A 25,430-nucleotide genomic window follows, 5' to 3' on the forward strand; every position below is an offset into this window, starting at 1 on the left:
AGGGTGAGCGGGCGGGTGCAGCCCGGAGTCAAGCAGGTTGCTTGTGGGAGGAGCAGCAGCAGCAGCAGCAGCGCGCCGCCGCCGCCGCTCAATCAGGGCTGCCGAGGCCGGAGCGGGTTCCGCCAGGCTCGCTTCTTGACAGGAGGCGCTCCCGACCAGAGGGGCGGGAGCTCGGGCGCTTTCCCTTGCTCGCGCGCGCCTGGGAAAATGTTGCGCAGGTTCTAAAATGGAACGTTGGAGGCGGCGTGATTGAGCGCGCGAGCGGCGGCGGCGGCGGCGTGCGCCTGAGAGGGAGTGAGGGAGTGAGTAAGCCAGCCAGCCAGCCAGCCAGCCAGGGAGCGAGCGAGCAAGCGCGAGATTTGCAACCGCGGCCGCAGCTCAATCGGCGGCACGCAGACCGACCCGCACAGAATCTACGACGAGCAGCCGCCTTCGTTTTCCTTTTCCTCCTCTGCCACCGCCGCCTCCTCCTCCTCCTCCCGCATGGAGCTTTCCGCTATTGGGGAGCAGGTGTTTGCGGTGGAGAGCATCCGAAAGAAGCGCATCAGGAAGGTGAGTTCCCGTTTGCTTTGGCCCACTCGCCTTCGGTTTTGCCGAGGTACAAAACAGTAGCGAGGGGAGGAGGCGGGGGGCGCATCTCGTGTCCATGCCTTCTCAACGACTTCTAAAGCAGAAGACGCACGGGCTCCTCTGCTGCCTGTTGGTTTTTGCAGATGTCTAGAACAGCAACGGCACATTGCCCTGTGCGCCCGATCCTCAAGTCTTCTACGCTGCGAGGAAGGGGGCGTGGCGGAGCATCTGATGTTCCTGCCGGCAGGGGGCGGCAGTGAAGCCCTAGTGACCGTCCTAGAGCCCTTGAAGGCACGTGCGCGGTTGGCTGCTGTCATACTCCGAACAAAATTTGGGAAGAATACAGATTATTCCAAGTCACCACGCGGTGAAAGCATGGACTGATATTATATTTCACTATTTCAACCGCTCAGTGTTCAGTGTAATTCTGTGTTTGCTACTCATAAGTAAAATTCAGTTTAGTATCTCTTACTCTTAGGAGAATGTTCCTTTTGCAGTTTTTAGATCCCTTAGTGCTTTATTTGTAATCATAACAAAGTGGTACAGCAGAGGATGCTTTCTTGCTAGAAGAGCAGATGGAAAGTTGCCAATTAAAATGCATATCTGCCTCATAAAGCACCTGCTCTTCAACTTGAACTGTTTGCCCATTTCCTCCTCCGTAGACCTGCAAAGACCGCCCTGTAGAATGGAGGAATTTCTATTGGATCTTTCAGAATTTGTTGTTAGTTTTCAGTGCATGTTGATGGAGCAAAAAGGAATTACTGAAAGCTGAGTTAGATGTTGGAAAGATCAACAAGTTATTGTGTCGTCTGGGTGTTTTGGAATAACCTCTTGTCTAATTGTTAGGCCGTTAGTTTTGACCATCCAGTTGCCTACCCTTTGGTGGGGTCTCTGTGTGTATTGCATGTGATAATGTATCCCATTTCATAGACGCTGGCATGGTCAAACAGTGGGAAATGTGACTGCCTTATAAATAGGCTTGTACTGAACTGTGGAAAGTCGGAAGCCCCACAAACACTTTACTGTATAAGCTGTTGACTAGCAGATTCCCCCAACAGAAAATGTTGCATTGGGGAGGCCAAATGACTTTCCCAAAAGCCTCCACATCTTATGAGGCAAATTTCCACAGACATTTCCAAGTTAGGCCCAGCTGTTCAAGAAATTTGTGGTTTTTAAAAGTATAGAAGCATTTTCTGATTTTTGAGGCCCATATTTCAGCTTCATCTTTTCAATCTTTATAACTCTGCATGTTGTACTTTGGAAATCACAGTTGCACAGTCAAACAGTTGTGCCTAATGTTGCTGTTCTGCTGGAGTTTACTGCTCAAGCCTTCTTTACCCATCCATGTATGGTATGAAACCAAATCATCACCGTTGGACAGGCTCCTGAATCAGACAGTAAGGAGCACATGATCTCTAGTATTAAAGGAATGGGGGAAGTGGCAGTAGGCTGACCTTCCATGTTGCAAACCAATAGGAGTGAAGGTGGGTGGAGATACTGGGGAATTTGCACCTCCCCAGGCAACTTTCTGTACTTCCTTAGGAAAAGCAGACTGAGAGCCATTCCCGTAGCCTAGACTCCTACTCTATGCCCGCTGTCATTATGATAAGATTACATCATTGTAGAAGGAGAAACTCGGTTAATCAGATTATAGTATGCTTTAAAGTAGAGCACGTGTATGTGTGTGGTATGTGTAGAAGACCGGAATGGCTCCTGGGACAGCAAAAAAGCAAGACTGATGCATATCAAATAAGCCACGCAACCTGGAGGAAAGATTCTTAAGAGCTTCTGCAAAAACAGTATTCCTTTCTCCATTTCTAAGCACTCCTCCTTATTGATATACAGTATTCACGGTCATCCATGAAGTCCTTCAAGATTGCTGGGCGTTTTTGCACAGAGTCACTGATTATATCTGTGTGGTATATCGAAGGATTCAGCTCAGCAAGGAAAGGTTTACTTTTCAAATGGAAAGGAATTGGACACATCTAAATGTATGATGAGGTTTGTTAGGGCAGACATTCTGGTTATTTGTTTATTTCTGCATCCTTCTGTGGAACTGGGTTCCATAACTGACTTTTTCTCCTTCTTCTTTTTCTGTAGGGTAAAGTGGAGTACCTGGTGAAATGGAAAGGATGGCCCCCCAAGTAAGTTTCAGGGTATTTGTGCAAGTAGTATCTATGTTGAGTGTTTTCCATTTTATTTGTCTGTATACTCAATTATGTTGGCCCCAATTCCAAAAGAAGTGCTTTACTTCCGTTGCTAGTAATATTAACCAAATTCAGCTAATTGGTTTTAATTTTTTTTAAATCTCTTTTTTTCGAATGCTTGTTGCTAGGATGTTGTAGAAGATAGCTAATTGCCAGGAAGATGGTTTCTTTCCTGGATGTTTACATAAAAATCTTTAGAAAATACCACTGGAGTAATCCCATGGAAATTGTTGCTATAGTCTTCAGGATGGTGGAGATTGACATAAGTGCATTGTGATTACAGTACTTCATTTGAGTAGCAACTGGACAGTAACCTGGAGTCCACAATGTTGGTTTGACTTATTATCCAACCACTATTTGTGGTGATCACAATCCTGTCCCCACTCTTAAGTCTCCTGACATACTCAGAAGGCAAGAGAGAGAGAGAGAAGCACATTTGTTTTTCCTTAGGTGGGGTATTATTTGGAAGCATTTCCTATAACTACTGGAAAGAAGACCTCCAAGTTGTGGGTGGTTCTTGCTCCTCACAACTTGGGAATGTGGATTTGTCAGTACGTAACAATCAACTTCCAATGTAGTACTCAAAAATAATTGGCAGTTGGGTGCTTTCCCCCCTTGCTTTGGGTGCAACAGAATCAGCGCTGATTCTTTGAAGAGTAAAAGAAGCTTTATATTCACTGAGGCATTTTATATCGATTAAATGGAATAATGCTGCCTAGGGTTTATAGCTATGTAATGCCTCTCCAGAGGTAGCTGCATTTCAATAGGAAGCAATTGTTCCTTACTTTGCAGTGTGTATCAGCATGAAGGATTGATACAGCTGTCAAATCATTCATTACTAATGTATTGGCTATGTAAAGAAAAAGTTTCCCTGTTAATCCGTGCATAGAGACATATCCATTCTTCTGCCCTGCACAGATAAAATTACAAATACAGTAATGTAGTGCACATTTAAATTGAAGAAGTTGGAAGGGGCTCGGTGCTAGTTAATATCAGATGTAGCAGGTGGTGCACTTGGATGAGTTTAGACCCTGAATTTAATGGCTTTCAATGTAATATAAATCACTTCAACTTACACATCTTAGTACATTTTAATAGGCAGTTCCTTATGAACTTTCTTCAGACTTGAATTTTGACCCTTTTTCATTAACTGTATCACATTTCAGAGCAGAAATTGTTTTTTAGTCCACGATACTTGTCCATTGTTTATTTTCTTCCATAGAAGTATAGTGGCAGCCTACATTCATTTGGCCTAATAAGAGTATTATAATAAGAAGGACTTGGGGGATTTTTCTTTATGGCCAGGAAAGATACCCTTGTTCTGTGGTTTTCCCCATCCCTTCCCCTTCATTTTTTCCCCTTACGTTCCGTGGCAATCAAATCCTACGATAAAAATATGATGAGCTTGCTGATTCCTGAAGATTGCAAACAACAACAGGGCTTCATCTATGCATCACAGATCATGTTGAAGGTTGCCACTTTTTAACAGAATCCAGGTCCCCAAATATCAGAATTATGGGATGTTGTCCCCCACAACCTTCAAAAGAAGATGTATCTCATGGCCCGGTCCTACATCCTTGCGTTCCAACGCAATTCCTTTCCAGTCTCCTCAGTGCTGATTTTTACCAATTATCCGGGTGTGTTTGCATTTGTCTGCTTTACTCAGAAATCCTACCCAGCTTTTTCTGTTTTTCTCCTCTCTGGCTCAGAAAGAAGGCAAATGTCGCAGTTCAAGAGTTGTTTGGCCTTCCCCTGCTTCTTTCCCTGGGCTGTCCCTCCTCCACCTCTTGTCATTTATGATCCTCTCTCTCTCTCTCCCCAGAAGAAAAATAACTGCTTGCCCGCACACCCCGCCCATTAGAGCCGGGAGCCAGGGATTTGAAGGGTTATGGCTCTGAGTCAGCTGCAAGCTTGTTTACAACTTGGATTGGGACGGAGGGAGGGAGGGAGGGAGGGAGGTGGTCACATGACTTGTATTTTCCAGAATGCGTGGTCTGCAGTTCTGCTGCAGTCTAGTCTCTGCGTTTGGGTTTGTGTGTGTGTGTGTGTGTGTCTTCCTGCCTGCCTGTGGTGAACTGCACTGTTTTTCTATATGCAGTGTTTTCTCACTGCAGTCAAGCAAGAAGCTGTACTGCAGAGGAATGGGCAACACCCACAAGAGATTTTTCAAAAAATATATACATAATAAATTCCCAACCTTCTCCTTGCCTCGCGTCTCTCCCCTTTCCTCCCTTCCCCCCCCCCGCCCGCTGTCACCTGTCTTCCTCTGAGGACCCCTCAGCCTCTCTTTCATGCATTGCTCGAAACAGATGCCAACATTCTCTGTGGCAGGAAGGGAGAAGACAAAACACTGTCATTTGCTTGAGTCAAAAAATTTGGTTTAGGTTGAGGATGTTGCTGCTGTAGCTTGGCATGAAGAGAAGGGGTGCCCGGGATGGGAGAGAACTCTTAAAAGAGAGGAAGAGGTTGACTAATAATGGAAACCGAAAGAGAATTAATGAAAACGAGGCTGGAGAAGACCTGAACTATTTTTAACCTTGCCCTTCCCCAGAGAGATGATGTGAAAGACATCTCTGAATTAAACGTATTGACTTATTTAACACCAGGCCTTGTTTGCTGAGACTCAGGGCAGGTAAAAATGCTTTCCCTTGCTGCTGATGTTCTCAAGCCAGGCATGTGAAGCTAGAGGTTGTTACTGTCCATTGCATTTGGCAGGCAAAACCTACAGCTGGGCAGTTTATTAAGGTTGAAATATCTAATATTCTGCCTCTCAGTCTGGCAAGAAATCCCCAATGAGAGACAGCAACCTGAACCCAGTGAATCCATTCCTGAGGTGGAGGCCAGGATTCTCTCAGTTTCTGTACTTATCTACCTCATCTGTAGCCATCCTGCCATCCCTCCTTTTTTAAATTTGTTATCAAAGTTAACTTATCAGAAGGAGTTCTGCAATATATGAAGCTACCAAAAGAGCATAATTTGTTTTTTTTAATATACAAGGATAACATTTTAATTTTGAACACAAAATACAAAACATGGGACTCCATCCAAAAATGCTACAATAGTCTCTGTGCTTGCATCTATAATGGTTGCAATTAGAATGTCATAATAAAGCAAAGTTTGTCATTATGAGAATGACCTGAGAAGAGAGGTTCCCAATTTTTGGATAACAACCTGAGAGTTTCTTATGTTAGCTATGCTGTCCAGGCTTCCAGATGTTGCAGTGCAAATTCATCTGGGAACCTGTAAGTCGATAACCACTGTTCTAAGACCTTTCTAGTTGTAATGATAAACCAAAATTTATTATATTCTTATTGCCGCTATTATGGATTCAACAACAGACAATATTGTAGCATTTATGGAGAGTCCCAGAGTCTGGATTTTGTGTCCATTATTAAGAAATTATGGTCATAATAGAGGCTCTTTTGGTTGTCATAATACAGAAAATTTCGGTATGTTTGATAGCACATTAGAAAGAGAGATCATAGGAGGCTTACAAGGGAGATAGGAGAGAACAGGGCCTGAGAGAATAGAGTTTCATATCCCCACCTCAGGAATGGAGTCACTGGGTTCAAGTTGGGAACCTCTGCCCTACAATCTGTCCATACTGGCATATTACCTCCTTCCCCCACACTCCCTGTGCAGCTTTATGTTGTTTCCGCCACCTCATTTCTTTGCTATAAGAAATTTAGCTTTTAATGCAATTCCCATCAATTACTGTACCTTTGTGCCATTTAAATGAAGTTTATCTTGTGGCCTAAATATCTTGTGGCTCAACTCCCATCTTCAGAATAAATTTTACCTTTTATTTTCATATGTAGCATTGTATAGCTCAGCAGGTTGTTGAAAGAATTAAAAACCAGCTTAATCACCTCAACAGTTTTGATTTCTATTAGTGTTACCATACTTTAAAAATTCATATGGGGGTATTTAAAACTATTAAAATAAAATATTGTAGATATTTTCCATAATTGCAATAGTTAAAGCATGTGATGGGCCATTTTTTAAATGCATAGTGCCTTTCTGATAACTTACTTTTCAAATCACTTCCTCATTTTCTCTTGTATCTGTCATGTCTGTTTTTCATCAAGATACTGTGTCATTTTAATAAAATCCTGTTCAGATTGATAATCATCCTTTCCATGGTGTATTTCTTCCAAATTTCTAATTTGTAGGCAACGAAAATATGTGGAAGATCAACTTTGCATTTTATCCCCTCATCTCCTTAATGGTCTAATCCTGCATATGCTTACCCAGAAGGAAGTCACAATGGGCTGAGTGGGATGTATTTTCTAGCAATCACAACCTAAATGTCAAAAACCTATTTCTAGAAAATGAATTGTGTTTATTTTCATCATAAATATGAAAACAGTTGTAAATATGAAATATGGAGGTTGTCCTAGTCACAAAATGGTCAGTATTTCTCTCTAGCTTTGGAGGGTATGCCAGAGGTCCATGTTGGGCAGCTGGTGAGTCCAGGTTTGCAGGGGCAGTGCATCTGCTATAGCAGTGGTCCCCAACCTTGGGCCTCCAGATGTTCTTGGACTACAACTCCCAGAAGCCTTCACTACCATCTCTGCTGGCCAGGATTTCTGGGAGTTGAAGTCTAAGAACATCTGGAAGCCCAAGGTTGGGGACCACTGTGCTATAGGTTTGGACGTGAGTTTTATGAGATCTATCCAGGGTGCTGAACCTTATCCCTAAACTAGGTCCATCCCCTTGGGTAGATGCAATGAAGTTCAGATTAAAACCCATAGTGGATTCATGGGCCCTGCAAACATGGCTGCTATTGTGCTGCCAAAACAGATTATAGTAACACACTATATGTGGAGCTGTGTAGATTGTGAATTACAAGGATAGTGGCTAGTGCCTTGTCTATTAATGCATATAACTGCAGTTTTTCATGCCATCACAATACAGTGTACTTGCATTGACCCTTTCAAAATCCCAGACCTCCCACCAATACATTTTGGATTACAACTCTCATCATCACTGATTATTGGCCATAGTGTCTGGCAAATGGGACTTGTATTCTGGTATACCACAGGTTGCCCACTCTGTCTTACATGATCTTTACATGTTACTATATGTGCAATGGGAGGGAGATGGTCACAGAAAAATACGCCTTTTAAAATGAAGTGAAAGTTATGGTTCTCTTTTCTGAGAAAGAGCCTAGAATGTCCTAATAATATGGTCCAACTCTGGGCATGTTCAGTGCTAGTACCTGCTAAAGATGTTGCCCAATTCTGTTTCTTGGTTTTACTCATGGCCGTACATCTACTTCTGTTTTTATTTGCTAAGGAAGGTCCATCATGTAGACCACTGGTTCTTAACCTTGGGTTACTCAGGAGTTTTGAACTGCAACTCCCAGAAGCCTTCACCACCAGCTGTCCTGACTGGGGTTTCTGGGATTTGCAGTTCAAATGCATCCAAGTAACAAAGGTTAAGAACCACTGATGTAGACCTGTGCACTTGTCCTTCACCTGTGAACATTATGTTTCTGGAAGAGCTAGGAATAAAAACTCACACACACCCTTGTTTTTTGCTACAACTTCCAGACTTCCTGAGCCATTGTAGCCACTGGCTATGCTACTGGGATCTGTAACGCAACTTCACCCCCAAAAAGTCATTTTCCCCAGTTCTGATTATTGTTAGTGTTTATGTTTTCACTGAGTTCTTTGGTAAGAATGTGTTATTGTCTCCTTTTGCTCGGTTATTTGATGAAGATTTTTTTTTTAATCTGGTGGATATTCTGGGTTTTATATGGCTTTGTTATGTTTGATGTGTAAGTCATTCTTTGATCCATAGTGGATAGAAAGAGTTCTTATAGTCAGCTTACAGTGTGTAGAATTCCAGAAATATTTGCAGTGAGTCCTAGATTGCAGCTCTGACATTTTTAACCATACAGGCAACAAAAACCATAATATCTACAAATCTTAAGAACCTAGCATTGTGTTCTATCTTCAAAGACAGCATTGTATTCTATCTTTGAATCCAACAGAATTTTCAGGCTTTCTGCAGAGGAGGAATGCTCTGTTTTTTTTTTAATGGAAGACCTTGTTTTGGTTGGCTGCTACAAGCAGATGTAGCCCAAAAGCAGAAGATTTATAATCTACCTTGTTCAAGAGGAATCCTCACTCTGATTTGACCTGTCTCTTCTATAGAATGATGTATGACATAATTTATATATTCTACAGGGACACAAGAAATGCAAAGATTTCAATATTCACCCTTTGATTGATTATAGTGTCTAGATGATAGACAGAGAAGTGCTAGAACTTTGGAAGTGGTAGCAGATGCTTACTTTACCAGAAACTGTTTGGTGTTTTTCTCTTAATATTTTCTGTTAGATACAGCACATGGGAACCAGAGGATCACATTCTTGACCCACGCCTAGTCATGGCTTACGAAGAGAAGTAAGGATCTGTTTTCTTTCTTTTGGGGAAATTAATCCAAAGTATCTGGCATGTCCACTGAAGAGGTCTAATGGGTCTAAGAGGAACAATAATAATGTTATATAGTCTAGAGACTGGGCTAGAGCAGTAATGGAGAATCTGTGGCCTCCTAGATGTTGGATTGAAACTCCAAGCCTTCTTCGCTATTGGCTGTGTTGGCTGGAGGAAGTTGCACTTAAGCAACATTGGGAAAGTTGTGTGTTCCTCATCCTTGTCTTATACTTGAGTTTCCCTGTGTAAAGGATTCTCTGAATATGAGTGGTTCATATAATAAAAGAATATATCATATTCCTGTTTGCCTGAAAATTGAATCTCTGTTACATGTTAGGGGATTACATGGGTGCTACAAAACTGTTCTTTTTGTCTACACATTGTGTGATAGACATGGGGTAGGTCCACTAGCATCCATGTGACTTCCTGTAACGGGGTGGGAGTCCAGTGGCCTTCTAATGTTATGGATCCCAGCTTCCCTTAGCCCCAGTCCCCAGGGATAGGGATTATGAAAACTATAGTCCAACTTTGGGAAATCTACCCCTGTGATAACATATAATTGAAGCCTCACATATCTACGTCTTTTGTGTTATAATGGGAATGACCATTCAGTATATACAATTTTGATTCTTTTCTGAAGGAGCTTTATAAGGTATGAGCGGAACATTCATGTATTAACAAGCTTTTCTCTAGCAGTTTGATGCTTATGTACCAAGTAGATATGAACTCAAGACATGGTTACATTGGAAAAGAAATTCATTAAGAAAAAACCCCATTGAATTTAGCATGATTTAAATTGTATTATTAAACAGCGACTAAACGACACACATTCAAGCAAGGATTTTTTTTTGACAGGAAATTGTTTTATTTTTACCATAAGCAAGTTATTTTAACGCCTTGTGAGTGGCTCATTTATTTAAACATAGAAGTGAAGTTGATTTACTTTAAATCAGTTCACCAAATGGAAACTCCTCTGTCAGTTCAATTTTCACCCCAATTTCTTGACTATTGTATAATTAATGTATCACACTGCTGCATCCTGCCTGCAATCCAAATGCAATTTAAAAAAAAAATTCATGTCCACCTTAGCGTTGTATCACTTAGCTGCTTGGTCAAACATTTTTTAAAAATTATTTTCTCTGCATTGATTGCCATTCTTAACACTACAGGGAGTTTCTTGTCCATTTCACAAGAAGATCGATGAGTGATATGTACACATCACATAGTCTGTGGGGTTGGCTTTTGGAAATGGAACAATATATATAAACATAGTTGAAATTGGTACAACACACATTGTACAACACAGAGAACAACTTAAAAATGGATTAAAATTCATTCCAAGGGGACACAAATTTCGATTCAAATACTATGCAACTGCTGTATGATTCAGAATCAATTTAACTTTATTTCATTTATACTAACACATATTCTGAGCTGTTATTGTAATGTAATCACACCGTCAGCTAAGCACTGCTGATTTAGATTGTAGGGAAAGGAAACAGTTCTAACTGGAGTCAGGTAAAACCTTTTTCATTGTAATTTATATTCATATCAGCTTGAGATCTTTAGTATGTCTGTGTAGCATGTGTGAACAAGCTTACAAAAGGCTTTGTTGATTTTCACATTAGGTTAACAGATAAAAGTGCTAAATATCTTCTGTCTCCTCAGGGAAGAAAGAGAGCGTGCCTCAGGTTATAGGAAGAGAGGCCCTAAACCGAAACGACTATTGCTACAGGTAATTCCTAGATTTGCTCTGTGCTATCCATTACTGTGGTGCTGGAGGAGTGCAAGGAGATCAAACCGGTCCATTCTGAAGGAAAACAACCCCAAGTGCTCACTGGAAGGACAGATCCTGAAGCTGAGGCTCCAAAACTTTGGCCATCTCATGAGAAGAGAAGACTCCCTGGAAAAGACCCTGAAGTTGGGAAAGTGTGAAGGCAAAAGGAGAAGGGAACAACAGAGGATGAGATGGTTGGACAGTGTCACCGAAGCTACCAACATGAATTTGACCAAACCCTGGGAGGCAGTGGAAGACAGGAGGGCCTGGCGTGCTCTGGTCCATGAGGTCACAAAGAGTCAGACATGACTTAACAACTAAACAACAACAACAATCCATTACTAAGTCTCACTATTACTCTGTTAACAGACTATCTAAGCCTTGGGTTGTCAGATGTTGCTGGACTACAACTTTTAGTCCTGTAGGCTGTCACCATGGTTCACGGGAATTGTAGTCCAGCAACAGCTGCAGGACCAAGTCTGGGGAAGACTGCTTTAGGAGTACTTCCACCGCATTTTAATGGAGAAGTTAGCTTTCAGAATCACAATTTGACTTAATAGCTTGTCGTCAAAATTATGCTTTGACCACAATCCTACTTTCAAAGCAGCAGTGTTAAGATTATTTTGTGCACATAGTTTTAGTAATTGCTCTAACTTGCAAAAGTTGTATCTCTGTACCGAGCTGTAGGAGCAAGGGAAGGAAACTTGCGGCTCTCCAGATGTTCCAGACTTCAGGCTATAAGTCCACATCCAGTTTTGAAAATTAGGAACTCTTAAGTATTAAGCAATGTATTGGGGCATGTCTCCCTGAGGCTTCCAAGAAATGCAAAACATCATTTTATGTTGGGGGAGATTTGTTGGGAGTGAGTTGCTGCATGCCACAACCATACTTTGCTCGCCCTGCTACAAGTCCCAAGCATTTCACAAAATTGTCAAACTGAAAGCACCTTCTTCTGTTTTGGCAGAGGCTATATAGCATGGACCTCAGGAGTGCGCACAAAGGGAAAGAGAAACTCTGCTTCTCTCTGTCACGAAGGTTTGGCGGAGGAGGAAACAACCTGTCAGGGACCAAGGGAGGGCAGACGGATTTGCCTGAGAAGAGCGGGGGAGCAGTGTTGCCCTTCCCTCTTCGGAAGCAGAGCAAGAACCAGAAGTACCTGCGCCTTTCACGGAAGAAGTTCACCCGCATGTCAAGCTTGGAGAGTCGGAACCGTCGCCGGGAGTTCTTCCTGAAGGAGCCAGTGGCACTGGAGGAGAGGCAGACTCCCAGTGACTGGGATGAAGCCACGCAGCCTGCCAGCAAAGAGGGTAATGTTTGGTGCCTTGCTGTGCCCATCACCTCTCACTTTCTTAACATTCTTCCTCCTTGACTGCTGTATTTTGTATTCTGGGTGTGCAATATTGAGCTGGCCCTTTAGCTTTTACTGGACCCTTTCTCCCAAACAGAGGCTTTCTGCAGATGGACTCAAAGGAATATCCCCAAGCGAAGAGTTGCACTGGCAGAAGACACACTGTCTCTGAAGAGGAGACAGCAGTAGAGGTGGGCAAAAAACACCAAAACAGTGGTTTGTGCCAGTTTGTCCTTCAGCCGAACAGCTGTTCGTGCTTCCCAGCCCTGCCCCCTCCAGAGGGCTCCTGGAGGAGGCAGGGTAGGGAAGTTAAAGCACTGACACTTGAGTGGGTGCCTGCTGGAGGAGGCAGGGCTGGGAAGCACCAAATTCTTCTTTGGATGAAGGATGAACCAGCACTAACCGGCAGTTGTTGTCCATCTCTAATCAGTAGCATTGTATGTGTTTAATGGGGCTGATCCTGTACTAGTAGCTTGTTTGTCCAAATGGATTAGCAGTCACAGCACTATCTTCCCAAAGAACAATGGCAGCTGTTACAGTAGGAAATGCTACTTTGTTCAGGTGCTTAGGGCTTGGTACTACATAAGCAGCTTTGACGGCGAGCTCAGATGTGTCTCGTAACTGTTGTTTCCTTTGGAGACTAAGGCGAAGGAAGAAACACTTGACTGTATAGCTCTTCCTTCTGCTGCAATATATTGTGGCAATGGTACAAAGTTAAGCTAAGTTTAAACGTTATTCCCTCAGCCTAGAAAACGTAGGCAATTCAGGTTTGAGGTAGTGACAGTTAGAAACAAGGTTATCTAACAGAATAGCCTGTGCCAGCCTTCCGCAATTCAGCATCTTCCAGATGTGTTAGTCAACAACACCCATCAGTTCTAGCAACGTTCCTGTGCCGGGGAATTATGTTTAGTAGTTTGACACATCTAGAAGGCTGGTCTGCTTCCTCACTAAACTACAACTACCAGATATAATAATCATCTGCAAAAATGTTTCCCCCCCCCCAGAAATAACTGAAAATTTTCAGACATTTTACATTTATTATTATTATTTTATTTATATCCCGCCTATCTAGTCAATTAAGACCACTCTAGGCGGCTTTCTAGAGAGAACTTAAATATATAAAGTCTCAGAAGTCTTTCATTAAGGTCTTCATGTTATATAATTTGAATACCATGTCCTAGACATATTATTTATCATTGTAAAAAAAATTCCACACTCCTTATTTATTGTTTGATTTTTCTGGAAAAAGCCCAAAAACTGCTTTTGGGAAAAAAGGGGGAAATCCTGGGTTGTTGTTTTTTTTTTAATTTTCCCACCTTTTTTCCGGGCCTTCTCATCTGTGGTCCAGTCTCAATCAAGAAGGCACAGTGGGGAATCAAACTCCCAACCTCTGGCTCTACAGCCAAATACCTGTTGGCAGTCAGTTGACCAAAGATGTCCATAGAGGTAGTGAAGGACAGGGGGATCTTCAGCGCATGAGTTGAATTTTCTGGATTGTTTCCATGCTTCACCCTCCCAGTCAGCAACATAGTAAGGAAAGAGTAATCTCCCTCTTACTTAAGATCAGAGGTAGTACTGGGGAATTTTGGACGCATAGAGGGAGCAAATGCAGGTTCTCAGCTGCAGTGTGAGGGTGAAGCTCCAGCTGGCACTCGGAAAGGGGATCCTGTGATCTCTGGAGGACTGGGCATACCTGTGATGTCAAGCATATCGCCACACCATCTGATGTCGTCTGTTCTGCGCAAGGTATGCAGATGGGGTCTGGCTTGCAAAAGTGGTAAAGTGGTTCTCCACCCCTGCCAGTGAAATATTTTGCATTTTGAAGAACTTTGCTTCCCTAAGTAAACATCACACTCAGCAGAACAGCTACTGTATTGAACACCAGCAAGCCATCCCTCTGTACAAGGACTATGTACATATTCCATGATCTGAGAAGGAATATTCCCTTGGTGACATGCAACTGGAAAGCCCCGTTTTATAATCTGGGTGTGCAGGGCCAATTCAATAAAGTTGCTACCTTTGAATAGTCTACTTCTGTTAGCAGTGAGGGTGGGGAAGGAGTTTTTGATGTCATTGTAGTTCCACAGTGCTTTATTTCCTATGGTTTAACTTGGTTTTGTCCTGAGATGAAGCTGATTGTCTTTGGCCTAAAAAAACATGTTTAAAGATATTTTCTTATATAATGATAAAAGTTTATAAAATGTTCACGATAGATAGGTAGATAATTACAGTGCTGTGCTGGGCATACAGTAGTATCTAGTTCTGTGCTTGGATCTGAACCCTGGGGGGGGGGGTTTCCTCACAGATTTAGCCAGAACTGCCAATTCACTTGATATAGACTGTAGGCCTTTGCAAAGAACGTGGAACATTTAACAAAAGATTATGCCAAGCATGTAACTCTGCAATCCTTCACAGATTGAATACCTGTTCCTCTTGCTGTTCCTGTAATAGGAATTTTCCAGTGAATGATTTCACATAGGTGTTGTGTGTTAGATGTCTGTAGTTATTCAGAACAGATGCTTAGTTTACATGTTCAGTCCCTGATGTCTTTCGCAAAAAGTTCTTAGGAAGCAAATGCTGGGCAAAGCCCTATTGCGTTGAGATTTAGGCAACCAATGTGAGTCAAAGTAGACAATATTGGCCCAAATGAATCAGTGGTTTATTTTTAGATAAGGCAGCTGCACATATTTATGGAAATAGGAAAACAATTTTATTTAGCTATCTTAGCCTCTGTGATATCGTTTTCGAAATTTGTGCTTTATAATTGTGGTAACCCCAACATCCCCCTTCACGGATTGCTGCCTTGTTGTGGTGAAGGGACTTGAGTAATTCAGAGAAGCTATGGGCAATGCCAGGCAGGGACACCCAAGACAGACAGGTCATAGTGGAGAGTTCTGACTAAACGCGATCCACCCAGCTGGATGTGGTCAAACAGATGGCAAGAATAAACATTGACATCCTGGGCATCAGTGAACTAAAATGGACAGGAATGGGTGAATTCAATTCAGACGATTATCATATCTACTATTGTGGGCAAGAATCCCATAGAAGAAATGGAGTAGCCCTCGTAGTCAACCAAAGAGTGGGAAAAGCTGTACTGGGATACAATCTCAAAAATGCTAGAATGATTTCAATACGAATCCAAGGCAGACCTTTCAACATCACAGTAATCCAAGTTTATGCACCAGCCACCGATGCTGAAGAGGCTGAAATTGACCAATTCTGTGAAGACTTACAACACATTCTAGAACTGACACCAAAGAAAGATGTTCTTGTCATTATAGGGGACTGGAATGCTAAAGTAGGGAGACAAGAGATAAAAAGAACAACAGGTAAGTTTGGCCTTGGAGTTCAAAACGAAGCAGGGCAAAGGCTAATAGAGTTTTCTCAAGAGAACAAGCTGGTCATCACAAACACTCTTTTCCAACAACACAAGAGGCGACTCTACACATGGATATCACCAGATGGGCAATACCGAAATCAGATTGATTATGTTCTCTGCAGCCAAAGATGCTCTATACAGTCAGCAAAAACAAGACCTGGAGCTGATTGTGGCTCTGATCATCAGCTTCTTATAGCAAAACTCAATCTTAAACTGAAGAAAGTAGGAAAAACCACTGGGCTAGTCAGGTATAATCTAAACCAAATCCCTTATGAATACACAGTGGAAGTGAAGAACAGATTAAGGAACTAGATTTGGTGGACAGAGTGCCTAAAGAAATATGGATGGTGGCTCATAACACTGTACAGGATGCAGCAACAAAAACCATCCCAAGGAAAAGGAAATGCAAGGAAGCAAAGTGGCTGTCCAACGAGGCCTTACAAATAGCAGAGAAGAAAAGGGAAACAAAATGCAAGGGAGATAGGGAAAGTTACAGAAAACTGAATGCAGACTTCCAAAGAATAGCAAGGAGAGACAAGAGGGCCTTCTTAAATGAACAATGCAAAGATATAGAGGAAAATAATAGAAAGAGAAAAACCAGAGATCTTTTCAAGAAAACTGGAGATATTAAAGGAACATTTTGTGGAAAGATGGACATGATAAAGGACAAAAATGGTAGGTAGGGACTTCACTGAAGCAGAAGACATCAAGAAGAGGTGGCAAGAATACACAGAGGAATTATACCAGAAAGATTTGGATGTCCCGGACAACCCAGATAGTGCGGTTGCTGACCTTGAGCCAGACATCCTGGGGAGTGAAGTCAAGTGGACCTTAGAAAGCCTGGCTAACAACAAGGCCAGTGGAGATGATGGCATTCCAGTTGAACTGTTTAAAATCTTGAAAGACGATGCTGTTAAGATGCTATACTCAGTATGCCAGCAAGTTTGGAAAACTCAGCAGCGGCCAGAAGATTGGAAAAGATCAGTCTACATCCCAATCCCAAAGAAGGACAGTGCCAAAGATTGCTTCAACTACCATACAATTGCAGTCATTTCTCACACTAGCAAGATTATGCTCAAAATCCTCCAAAGGAGGCTTTAGCAGTATGTGGCTTGAGAGCTCTCAGAAGTACAAGCTGGATTTCGAAGGGTCAGAGGAAATAGAGACCAAATTGCTAATATGCGCTGGATTATGGAGAAAGCCGGAGAGTTCCAGAAAAACATCTACCTCTGCTTCATTGACTGTGCAAAAGCTTTTGACTGTGTTGACCACAACAAACTATAGCAATTTGTTAAAGAAATGGGAGTGCCTGACCACGTTGTCTATCTCCTGAGAAATCTAAATGTGGGACAGGAAGCAACAGTTAGAACTGAATATGGAACAACTGATTGGTTCAAAATTGGGAAAGGAGTGTTCTTGGGCTCTGTGATCACTGCAGATGGTGACAGAAGCCGTAAAATTAAAAGACACCTGCTACTTGGGAGGAAAGCGATGACAAACCTCGACAGCATCTTAAAAAGCAGATACATCACTTTGCCGACAAAGGTCTGCATAGTCAACGCTATGGTTTTTCCAGTAGCAGTGTATGGAAGTGAGAGCTGGAACATAAAGAATGCTGACCACTGAAGAATTGATGCTTTTGAACTGTGGTGCTGGAGGAGGCTCTTGAGAGTCCCCTGGACTGCAAGGAGAACAAACCTATCCATTCTAAAGGAAATCAACCCTGAGTGCTCACTGGAAGGACGGATCCTGAAGCTGAGGCTCCAGTCCTTTGGCCATCTCCCTGGAAAAGACCCTGATGTTGGGAAAGTGTGAAGGCAAGAGGAGACGGGGATGGCAGATGACAAGATGGTTGGACAGTGTCATCAAAACTACCAACATGAATTTGACCAAACTCCGGCAGGCAGTGGAAGACAGGAGGGCCTGGCGTGCTCTTCTCCATGGGGTCACGAAGAGTCGGACATAACGACTAAACAACAACAAATCCCAACACCCCACCCTATTCAGCAGAAGTATAATTTTAATCTGTGAGGCTGTTCAGCAAACACTGTATAGACTGAGTACTGTACTAAGACTGAGTACTAAGAGTACAGAGGTCATATTTTAGGAGAGAATATACTTTACCTTGAACTGCATAGTCCTGTGCATATGGGACTCTTCCTGATGTTTAAATGAGGTTGGACTACTACAATAATATGGTGGGCAAAATACAGTATACATCTATAGCAGTATGGCTATAGATTAGAGGAAAGGCATTTGTTTTGAACAGCATGTGTAGGGGAAAGAGAATTATCCTGTACAATATATAGAATCCTTCCCACTTTGGAAGGACTCTGTATATCAGATAATTCTCAAGCTTGGGTTTTTTGCCAACTTTAGAAGGAGGAATGACTGAAAAGTGGCTTGAGATGTTTGGGGCAACTAGGACAAAGCAGGTTATGCTTGGTTATAGGCAATTCTGAAATATCCTTTTAATGTCGGTTGTTGCAGAATATAAGTGGTGCACAACTGTAATGTGGGAGCAACATTCATGTGGCTGCTGCAAACATACACATTTAAAAAATACTTCTATCACATTGTTTCCAGTTGTAAACAAAGTGGCTTATCCTTTAAACTCAGGTAATCAAAGAAGATTTATCCGGTTCAGTCAGTCTAGGGAACTTTCAGTGGCTGCTTTGCAAAGCCCTTGAGGTGCAGTCAGCAAAACTAATAGAAATATGTAAACCTTGTATATATATTTTTTAAAAATCTCCTTTCTATATGTGCACACATAAGGAATTCCAGGAAGTGCCCAGAGAACAGAGTCATTGTCAGGTGAGAGTAGACACACCTCATTTATCAGAAGCCAGGAATACCCAGCTAAAAGGCACATGCTCCATTCCCAGGTGAGAAAGCAGAGAGCTGGTCAGGTAAAGTAATAGAAAATGGAGGCTTTCCTCCTTCTCTATGACCAAAATCTTACCAGGAAGAAATCATACAGTATCCCATGAAGGGAGGCAATTGCTCAAGCAGTTTTTTCCCCTTGTCTTTCCATCCATCACGCTGCCAGATGCACCATTGCTTCCTTTATCAGTTGATGTGGCAGAGCACAGGATGGAACAACTTGTGCAGTTGTCCTTGCACAGTTGTGTTGGGCAATAGGTTTCCAGCCTATGTATCTTACATTGGGATGGAGCTATTGCCGCTCTTCTCTTTCCCCAAGACCCAATGTGGCCATGTAGAAGAAGGGCCCCCGCATTACGAGCTGGTTTCTTGGGCCACATAACAAAACAAGCTTGTTTATATGGAGGAGGAAGAATGTAACTTCCCACTTAAGCTTAAAAAGAAACATGCTTTGAAAAGAGTTAACAGCTTTTCCTTTTCGTGCTTTGTGGCAGCTGGGTGGAGAGAGTGCCATTTTTCCTGAACTGTTTTCTTCAAACATTTTAAGCCAGAAGAATAGCAGTAATATATCACAAAATAGTAGAGCCATGCAGTTTGAAACAGAAAAGCAACTCAATGAACAGTGCACCTCTCCAGAGTGGTTTAACTAAGGAGGACCTTAAATTATGTGACAGGAAAATACTGAAAAGCAGTAAACTAAGGGCAAGAAATACAGTCAACTCAACACTGACCCTGGAACTCTCATCCTAAGAATATGGGACTGGGGATTTTACTCACTTCCATCATTTTGATGAACTCTGATGAGGATGAAAATGTTTTAACCGAAGAGCAAGATGATCAGGGCAAGCCAATGGGCAGCCAAGCAATCCACGGTGTGTGTGTGTGAAATGGGAGAATGTTGCCCCAGAAAAAAAAATAATGGTTTAAAATATTTTGAAAATGAAAGAATTAAATTAAACTAAAATAAAGTAAAGTAAAAAATGAAGAGATAAATTCCAAACTGAAGACAGGGCAGCACAGACAATGATGAGCAGGGCGAAAGGGAATTTTTTTAAAAAATAAATGTAAACCAATAGTGAAGGAGAGGCAGCAATTCAGTCACATGACAGTGAATCCAAAATGGAGGAAGGGCAAGCCAAGGAGCTCAGTCAGCAGCAGAACCTTAAAAGGAACAACTAGCAGCAAAGAGCATCGTTTCAAATTTCCTTCCACCTTTCCTCTAGGACATTCTGATTGGCAGCTTGACAACTCTTGTCGCCAGACCTGTGACTTTTGGTTGGGATAGCAAATGAAGTGATTTTGCATACATGGGGTGAAAAGCAATTAATGAGAAAACAGAGATGGTGACAAATAGTCTGTGTGCCTCTTATTCATCACAACTGGTCATTCATTTTAAGAGGCTCTTTTCCAGAAAGGGATGGTAGAAGACAAAAATGAATGAGAGTGCCTCTTCCTTGTTTGTTTTCACTCATCCTAACCCGAACGTCCCATCTTTAGTAAGTACATTTCAGTGCTAGTTCTTGATGTTAACATGCTGTCAAGTCAGAACCGACTTACATGACCTTAACAGGTCTTTCAAGGTAAGTGAGATGTTTTAGGTAAAATCCAAAGGGAATCCTTGCACAGCTACTTTTTCTAAAATTACAACTGAGATATTTAAGGGGTAATTTTATCAGTTCCACTCCCACAGTGACTTCCCATGGCTGCACAAGGATTTGGACCCTGGTCTCCAGAGTCCTAGTCCTTCAGTCTCCAGACTCCTAGTCCATCAGTCTATTCGCTACACCACACTGGGTATCAGTGTTAGCTAGAACTGCTGAAGTTGCATTCTTTGGACAGATCAAGTGTACAGTGTATGTCAGTCTGTACATGCTGCCTCTTTTCAGCTGTGGTGTTTTGTTTGTTTTTGTTCTTCCATCTCTCTCCACTGCCCCTATGCCAGTTCTGCCATAATTGTCTGAAGATCCTTGTTTTTCATTGGTCTTCAGTTTTTGTGTTTCCACTCTCAAGTGGTATTATTTTTCTTCCTTCCCCTTCCACAGTGGGCCAAGAGATGGCAGAAGGCAGCCTTGCTTGGAGCCCCGCCCTGCCCCCAAATGAAGTGACAGTGACGGACATCACAGCAAACTCCATTACCGTGACTTTCAGAGAAGCACAAATGGCAGAGGGCTTCTTCAGAGACCGGAGCATCCAATCCTGAATCTCCATTTTTATTTAAGGGTTTTCTCTTTCTTTCTCTTTCCTTCTTTCTTTTTCTTTCTTTCTTTCTTCCTTCCTTCCTTCCTTTCTTTCTTTCTTTCTTTCTTTGGGTGACTTTTTTCTCTTTTGCTCTTGTTTATTTCCCTGTGTTTTGAATGATTTTTTTTTTTAGAGTGGGTGACTTTTTAATTATATTATTTAACAAGCAAAATCCGAAACCGTTCCTTCACAAATGTTTACAGAGGATTTTGATTTTATTTTGACTGTTTCTCTCACCGGCTCTCTTTCTTTTCTTCCTCGTTCTCCTTCCAAATACGCAAAAACAAAAAAAGGCAATGTGGGGGTGCCTGTGTTTTTCCTCATTTGTTACTATAAGATATATAGATATATATTGAAAGAAAAATAGCATATATAGATATATTACTTGTCTCTTGTTGCTTTGTCTGTCTGGGAAACTAAAGCTCTTTTCACTGGCAAAGATTCATACTCACAGTGAATTGTAGAAGGATATCCGTTCCCTATAAAAATTATGGCATATCTTCATAATAAGTGTCTGGAAATAGGGGAGATGCCAGACTCAAACGTCCCTTCCGTATCTCCGTGTAGATTTTCCTTGTTCAAACTAAGCTCTTTGGCCAACTCCCCTTTCTGGTGACATCCCTGAAAAGCAGGGGTCTCTTCTTCTTTGTGTGTGTGTGTTTAAATGTTTCTTCCCCGACAGGACTTTACATGATATGATCCACTGGTATCCACAGTGCTTCCACAAATAATATGGGAGGCGACCTGTACAGTTGGCAACTGACTTGCTTGCGTTACTCACAGGGGCTCCTGCATTGATGCTTTCCCTGTTAGTTCTTTTTTAGAAATGGAAGTGTAAGGAGCCATGCTGTTATGAGCAGGCACATAAGTACAAGTGAAGGCCAGCTTGCTACCGTTCATGCCGTGGTAGAGACCAGTCGTGTTTAGACTCTGTCCCTAGGGAATATTCAGCTTCACAGCAAAATTAATGGGTTGCTCGGTAACTGCCACTTTCAAGCAGGCCTTATATTGTATAGGAATATGTTTTTGGTCTGTGTGGATCTCTGTGGAGTCCTGAGAGGTCATAGCTGTCACAGTTGTATACACTTGAAGTGTGTGTTCTAGCATTTTCTGCAGTGCCCATAGATTCTGTGGCAGATGTAGAAGAAATCTCCATCAACCACTGGACATGGAAGGGTTTTTTGCTAGGGAGGAAACATGTAGCTTCCTTAGTGCAGAATACCTCTGAGGATTATGACCATGTTAGTCTGTGTTAGTGAGGTGGGAGACCCACAGGGTTGAAGACGATCTCAGGATGGACTCTGGGGGCTGTTGGACGTACATTGGCCCCCATGCTGTGCAGACTAATTCTTTAAAAGGAGGTGAAGATGCATATTCCAAATAATGAGGAAATAATGAGTTGTAAGAACCAAGCTACCATGGTTAGCAGCTAATGAACAGTAGCTTTATGAATGTGCTTTCTATTGACTTTGGCATCATGAGCTAGAGGTGGAATTGCCAACTATTTGTAAATTTTGTATGTGAATAACTGGAAGAATTTCCTAGATTATCTGCTTCAGCCAGTGTTCCTTGAGCATCTTTTCTGGTTAGGAATGTGGCAGTGACAAGATGTGCATTGCTACCAAGCGAGTGTTGGCACTTGCTGTGGTGTCTTGTGTTTGAATATTTGCCAGGCTCTGGCTAATGTAAAGAATGCTGCATAAATTGCTATTCTTAACTGAAATTGATGGGATCTTTGTGCTTGGCTTTTATTACGTGCCCACCATCGTGAAGTTTACATTACAGATTTCATGGAGCTATGGCTCTTTGACTGAGTTAAAGGTAGGGGATGAAGGGAAGACTTTTCCTCCAGAACCAGAAGAATTGTAGCCATTGCCTTTCTGGCCAATATTTTGGGCCATGAGTAGATATAGATGGGCACTAGCAAATGTTGATCTGTTTGATCAAAGTTGCCTTACACCGAGTCAAACCATTGGTCCATCTATCCCAATATTGTCAACTCTGATTGGCAGTGACTCTCAGGGTTTCAGCAGGAGGTTTTCCTAGCTGTATCTGAAGATCCCTTGTGGTCTCCCTTCCAAGTACTAACTCAACCTGATCCTGCTTAGCTTCTGAAATCAGATAAGACTGGGTGTACTCAGGGTGATGTTGTGGTGAGTGAAGGATCAGAAGTACTGGATAGGGGGAATGACATATTTGGAAGATAGTTATGAGGCTTGTGAAATTCTTCTATTTTTAATTTGGTGTGAAGGGGACAAAGTTCTCTTGATATTAGTTCTCTAGTCCTAATTTCAAATCTCTGGAAATTATGTAAGTCTTTCCATTCAAGTGGAGGTATCTCTCTGTCAGGATCGCTGCCTTTGCCAGAGGGAAGCTGCTTACAGTTCCACAGAGCCTTGTCTTGCACTTTAATGCCTTGAAACTTGTGCTGGACTTCCTTGTGGTTTTGTTTTTCAAAAGAATTGTTGTATCTTCGGACTGTATAGCTTTAGCATATGTTCTTGTGTGTGCGTGTATGTGTGTGTGTGTGTGTATGCTTTTTAAAAGTTATTTAAACAAGTGGGAACTCCAGAAAGATCTATCTTTCTATGGAAGGTGAGGACGAAAAGCTACAAAGTAGGGTTGTAATCCTCGTCAGATATACTTAGACTAAGTCCCAATGAAATAGTGGGGCATATTCCTTAATAACAATGTTTAGGACTAGGGATTGAAAGAGAAGATAGTAGAACAGAGAATGTTGCAGTATATCTTTTGATTTCTTCCACTTTATTTACTGACCTCATCTTTCTCCCTGGGTGTGCAAAATTATATTAACTCAGAGGTTTATAAAGCTGGATTTTAAAATCCTTTGGAGATTCTTAAATACATTTTGCATGCAGCTGTTTTACCACAGACTTGATTGAAGCCTCAGGTCGTGAAGTAACACTACAAATCCCATACAAGGTTATCACCTGCCAATTTAGAGAGAGTATCTGCCTGTTTAAAAGCTGTACAACTGCTGTGAGTTTTTATAAACCCTTTCTTTCCCAGAGGTCATAAAGGGAGAGGTGCCATTATGATGTCAGAAGATATAAATCATGATATTTCAAGCTATTCACACTAACAAAAGAGGGATGGCTCCTTGGGAGTGGGAGGTGTATACTATGGTTCCTTCCCCCTTTAGTCTATTCTGCCCTCCTTTGTCTTTCCATCGAGCTTCAGAATAGCTAAACATCTGGGTTATCTAGATGCCTGGCTATAAATGTTTCACTTTCCAGGCAGCATTAGGGGACTAAGAGCTTAGTTCTGAGTTCTTAATGTGAGTTGTTATGTGCTGTCAAGTCATCTCCATACGGTTACCCTATAAATGAGCAATCTCGAAAATGTTCTGTTCTCCATAACCCTGCTTAGTTCTTGCAAGCTGAAGTCTGTGGCTTTTTGGGGGGGATCAATCGTATCACATATTTGATCTTCCTCTTTTCCTGCTGCTTTCAACCTTTCCCAGCATTATTGTCTTTTCCAGAGAATCATTCTTTCCCCTGATGTGCCCAAATTGAGACAGCCTCAGTTTCATCATTTTTGCCTTCAGGGAGAAATCAGGCTTGCTTTGATCTAAGACCCGATTGTTCATCTTTCTGGTAGTCCAGGATATCTGCAGAGCTCTCCAGCACAATTTTTTTTCTTTTCATCTTTATTGCTTCACACCCATACATAGTGATTGGAAATACGAGAGTGTGGATGATCTTGGTCTCTAGTAACACATCTTTACATTTGATGGCCTTTTCTAATTCCTTTATTGCTATCCTTGCAAGTCTTTTGATTTCTGGTTTTGATTGAGACCTGGACCAATTGTGAGAAGTGGACTGTTTCTCCTCAAAATAACCTTCTGAGAACTGAGGAAAAGAACAAATTTCATGTGCACACTTTAGTTAGCTCTTCCAAAAAGTTACAACTACAGTGCTATCGGCACGTTCACTACTCAACGTTGGCCAGTTCGTTACATGAGAAGAACATGGTCTTTTCATGAATATCATCTGCTATGAATATATAGGCCTTTGTCACCCTTGGTGTCAAATATGTGGAGGCTTCATGGGTGGGCAAGATCTGAGAAATTGCATTTATCCTTGGGATGTTTCAGGAAGTGCATCAACCCCTGAAAATGGAGAGAAAGCACAACACTGGAAGTGGCCAAAAGTTCTTTTCAGAGTTTGTAAAATGCTTGTTTTAAATCTCAAAGATTTTATGGGTCTCTGCACCTTTTTCCGAAGGAGAATCCCTACTTGTGGAAGCTTCCAGGAGAATTCCCTCCTTTTTCTTTCCTTTTCATTCTCCTTCCCCTTTCTTCCCTCTTTCTCTCACACACATATTTAAAGGAGGGGGGTATGGAAGCAGGGCTATTTAAAAAAACTGCCTTGAGGTCTCATGCAGCCTGCAGGCAAATGTTATTCCCAACCCTCCTCCTTCATGTCATTAGCCTGTCTTACCAAAACGAATAAATGGCTATCCTTTCAACTGGCAGTATCTGAAGCATGTCAACAGACTGTATTGCTAGACCTGAATAGTGAAGTGGACTAGCCATCAACTGACTGCCTGTTTATCCCCC

At 42.0% G+C, this 25,430-nt stretch overlaps 1 protein-coding gene across 3 annotated transcripts; it reads left to right on the plus strand.

Moving 5' to 3' along the window:
- Positions 1–314: 314 nt before the first annotated feature.
- CBX7 (chromobox 7) lies at positions 315–25,430 on the plus strand. 3 transcript variants are annotated; one of them, XM_020787612.3, is made up of 6 exons: positions 315–552; positions 2,671–2,714; positions 9,125–9,190; positions 10,889–10,955; positions 11,962–12,304; positions 20,653–25,430. In XM_020787612.3, the coding sequence occupies exons 1-6, from the start codon at positions 484–486 to the stop codon at positions 20,808–20,810; spliced, it is 747 nt and encodes a 248-aa protein (XP_020643271.1). In that variant the 5' UTR covers positions 315–483; the 3' UTR covers positions 20,811–25,430. The 3 variants fall into 3 exon arrangements, with proteins under 3 accessions (XP_020643271.1, XP_078232278.1, XP_020643272.1); XM_078376152.1 differs by lacking the exon at positions 315–552 and adding an exon at positions 2,125–2,571; XM_020787613.3 differs by lacking the exon at positions 315–552 and adding an exon at positions 2,125–2,561.

This window comes from Pogona vitticeps, chromosome 5 (assembly GCF_051106095.1).
Source record: "Pogona vitticeps strain Pit_001003342236 chromosome 5, PviZW2.1, whole genome shotgun sequence".
In the NCBI taxonomy this organism is placed as follows: Eukaryota; Metazoa; Chordata; class Lepidosauria; order Squamata; family Agamidae; genus Pogona; species Pogona vitticeps.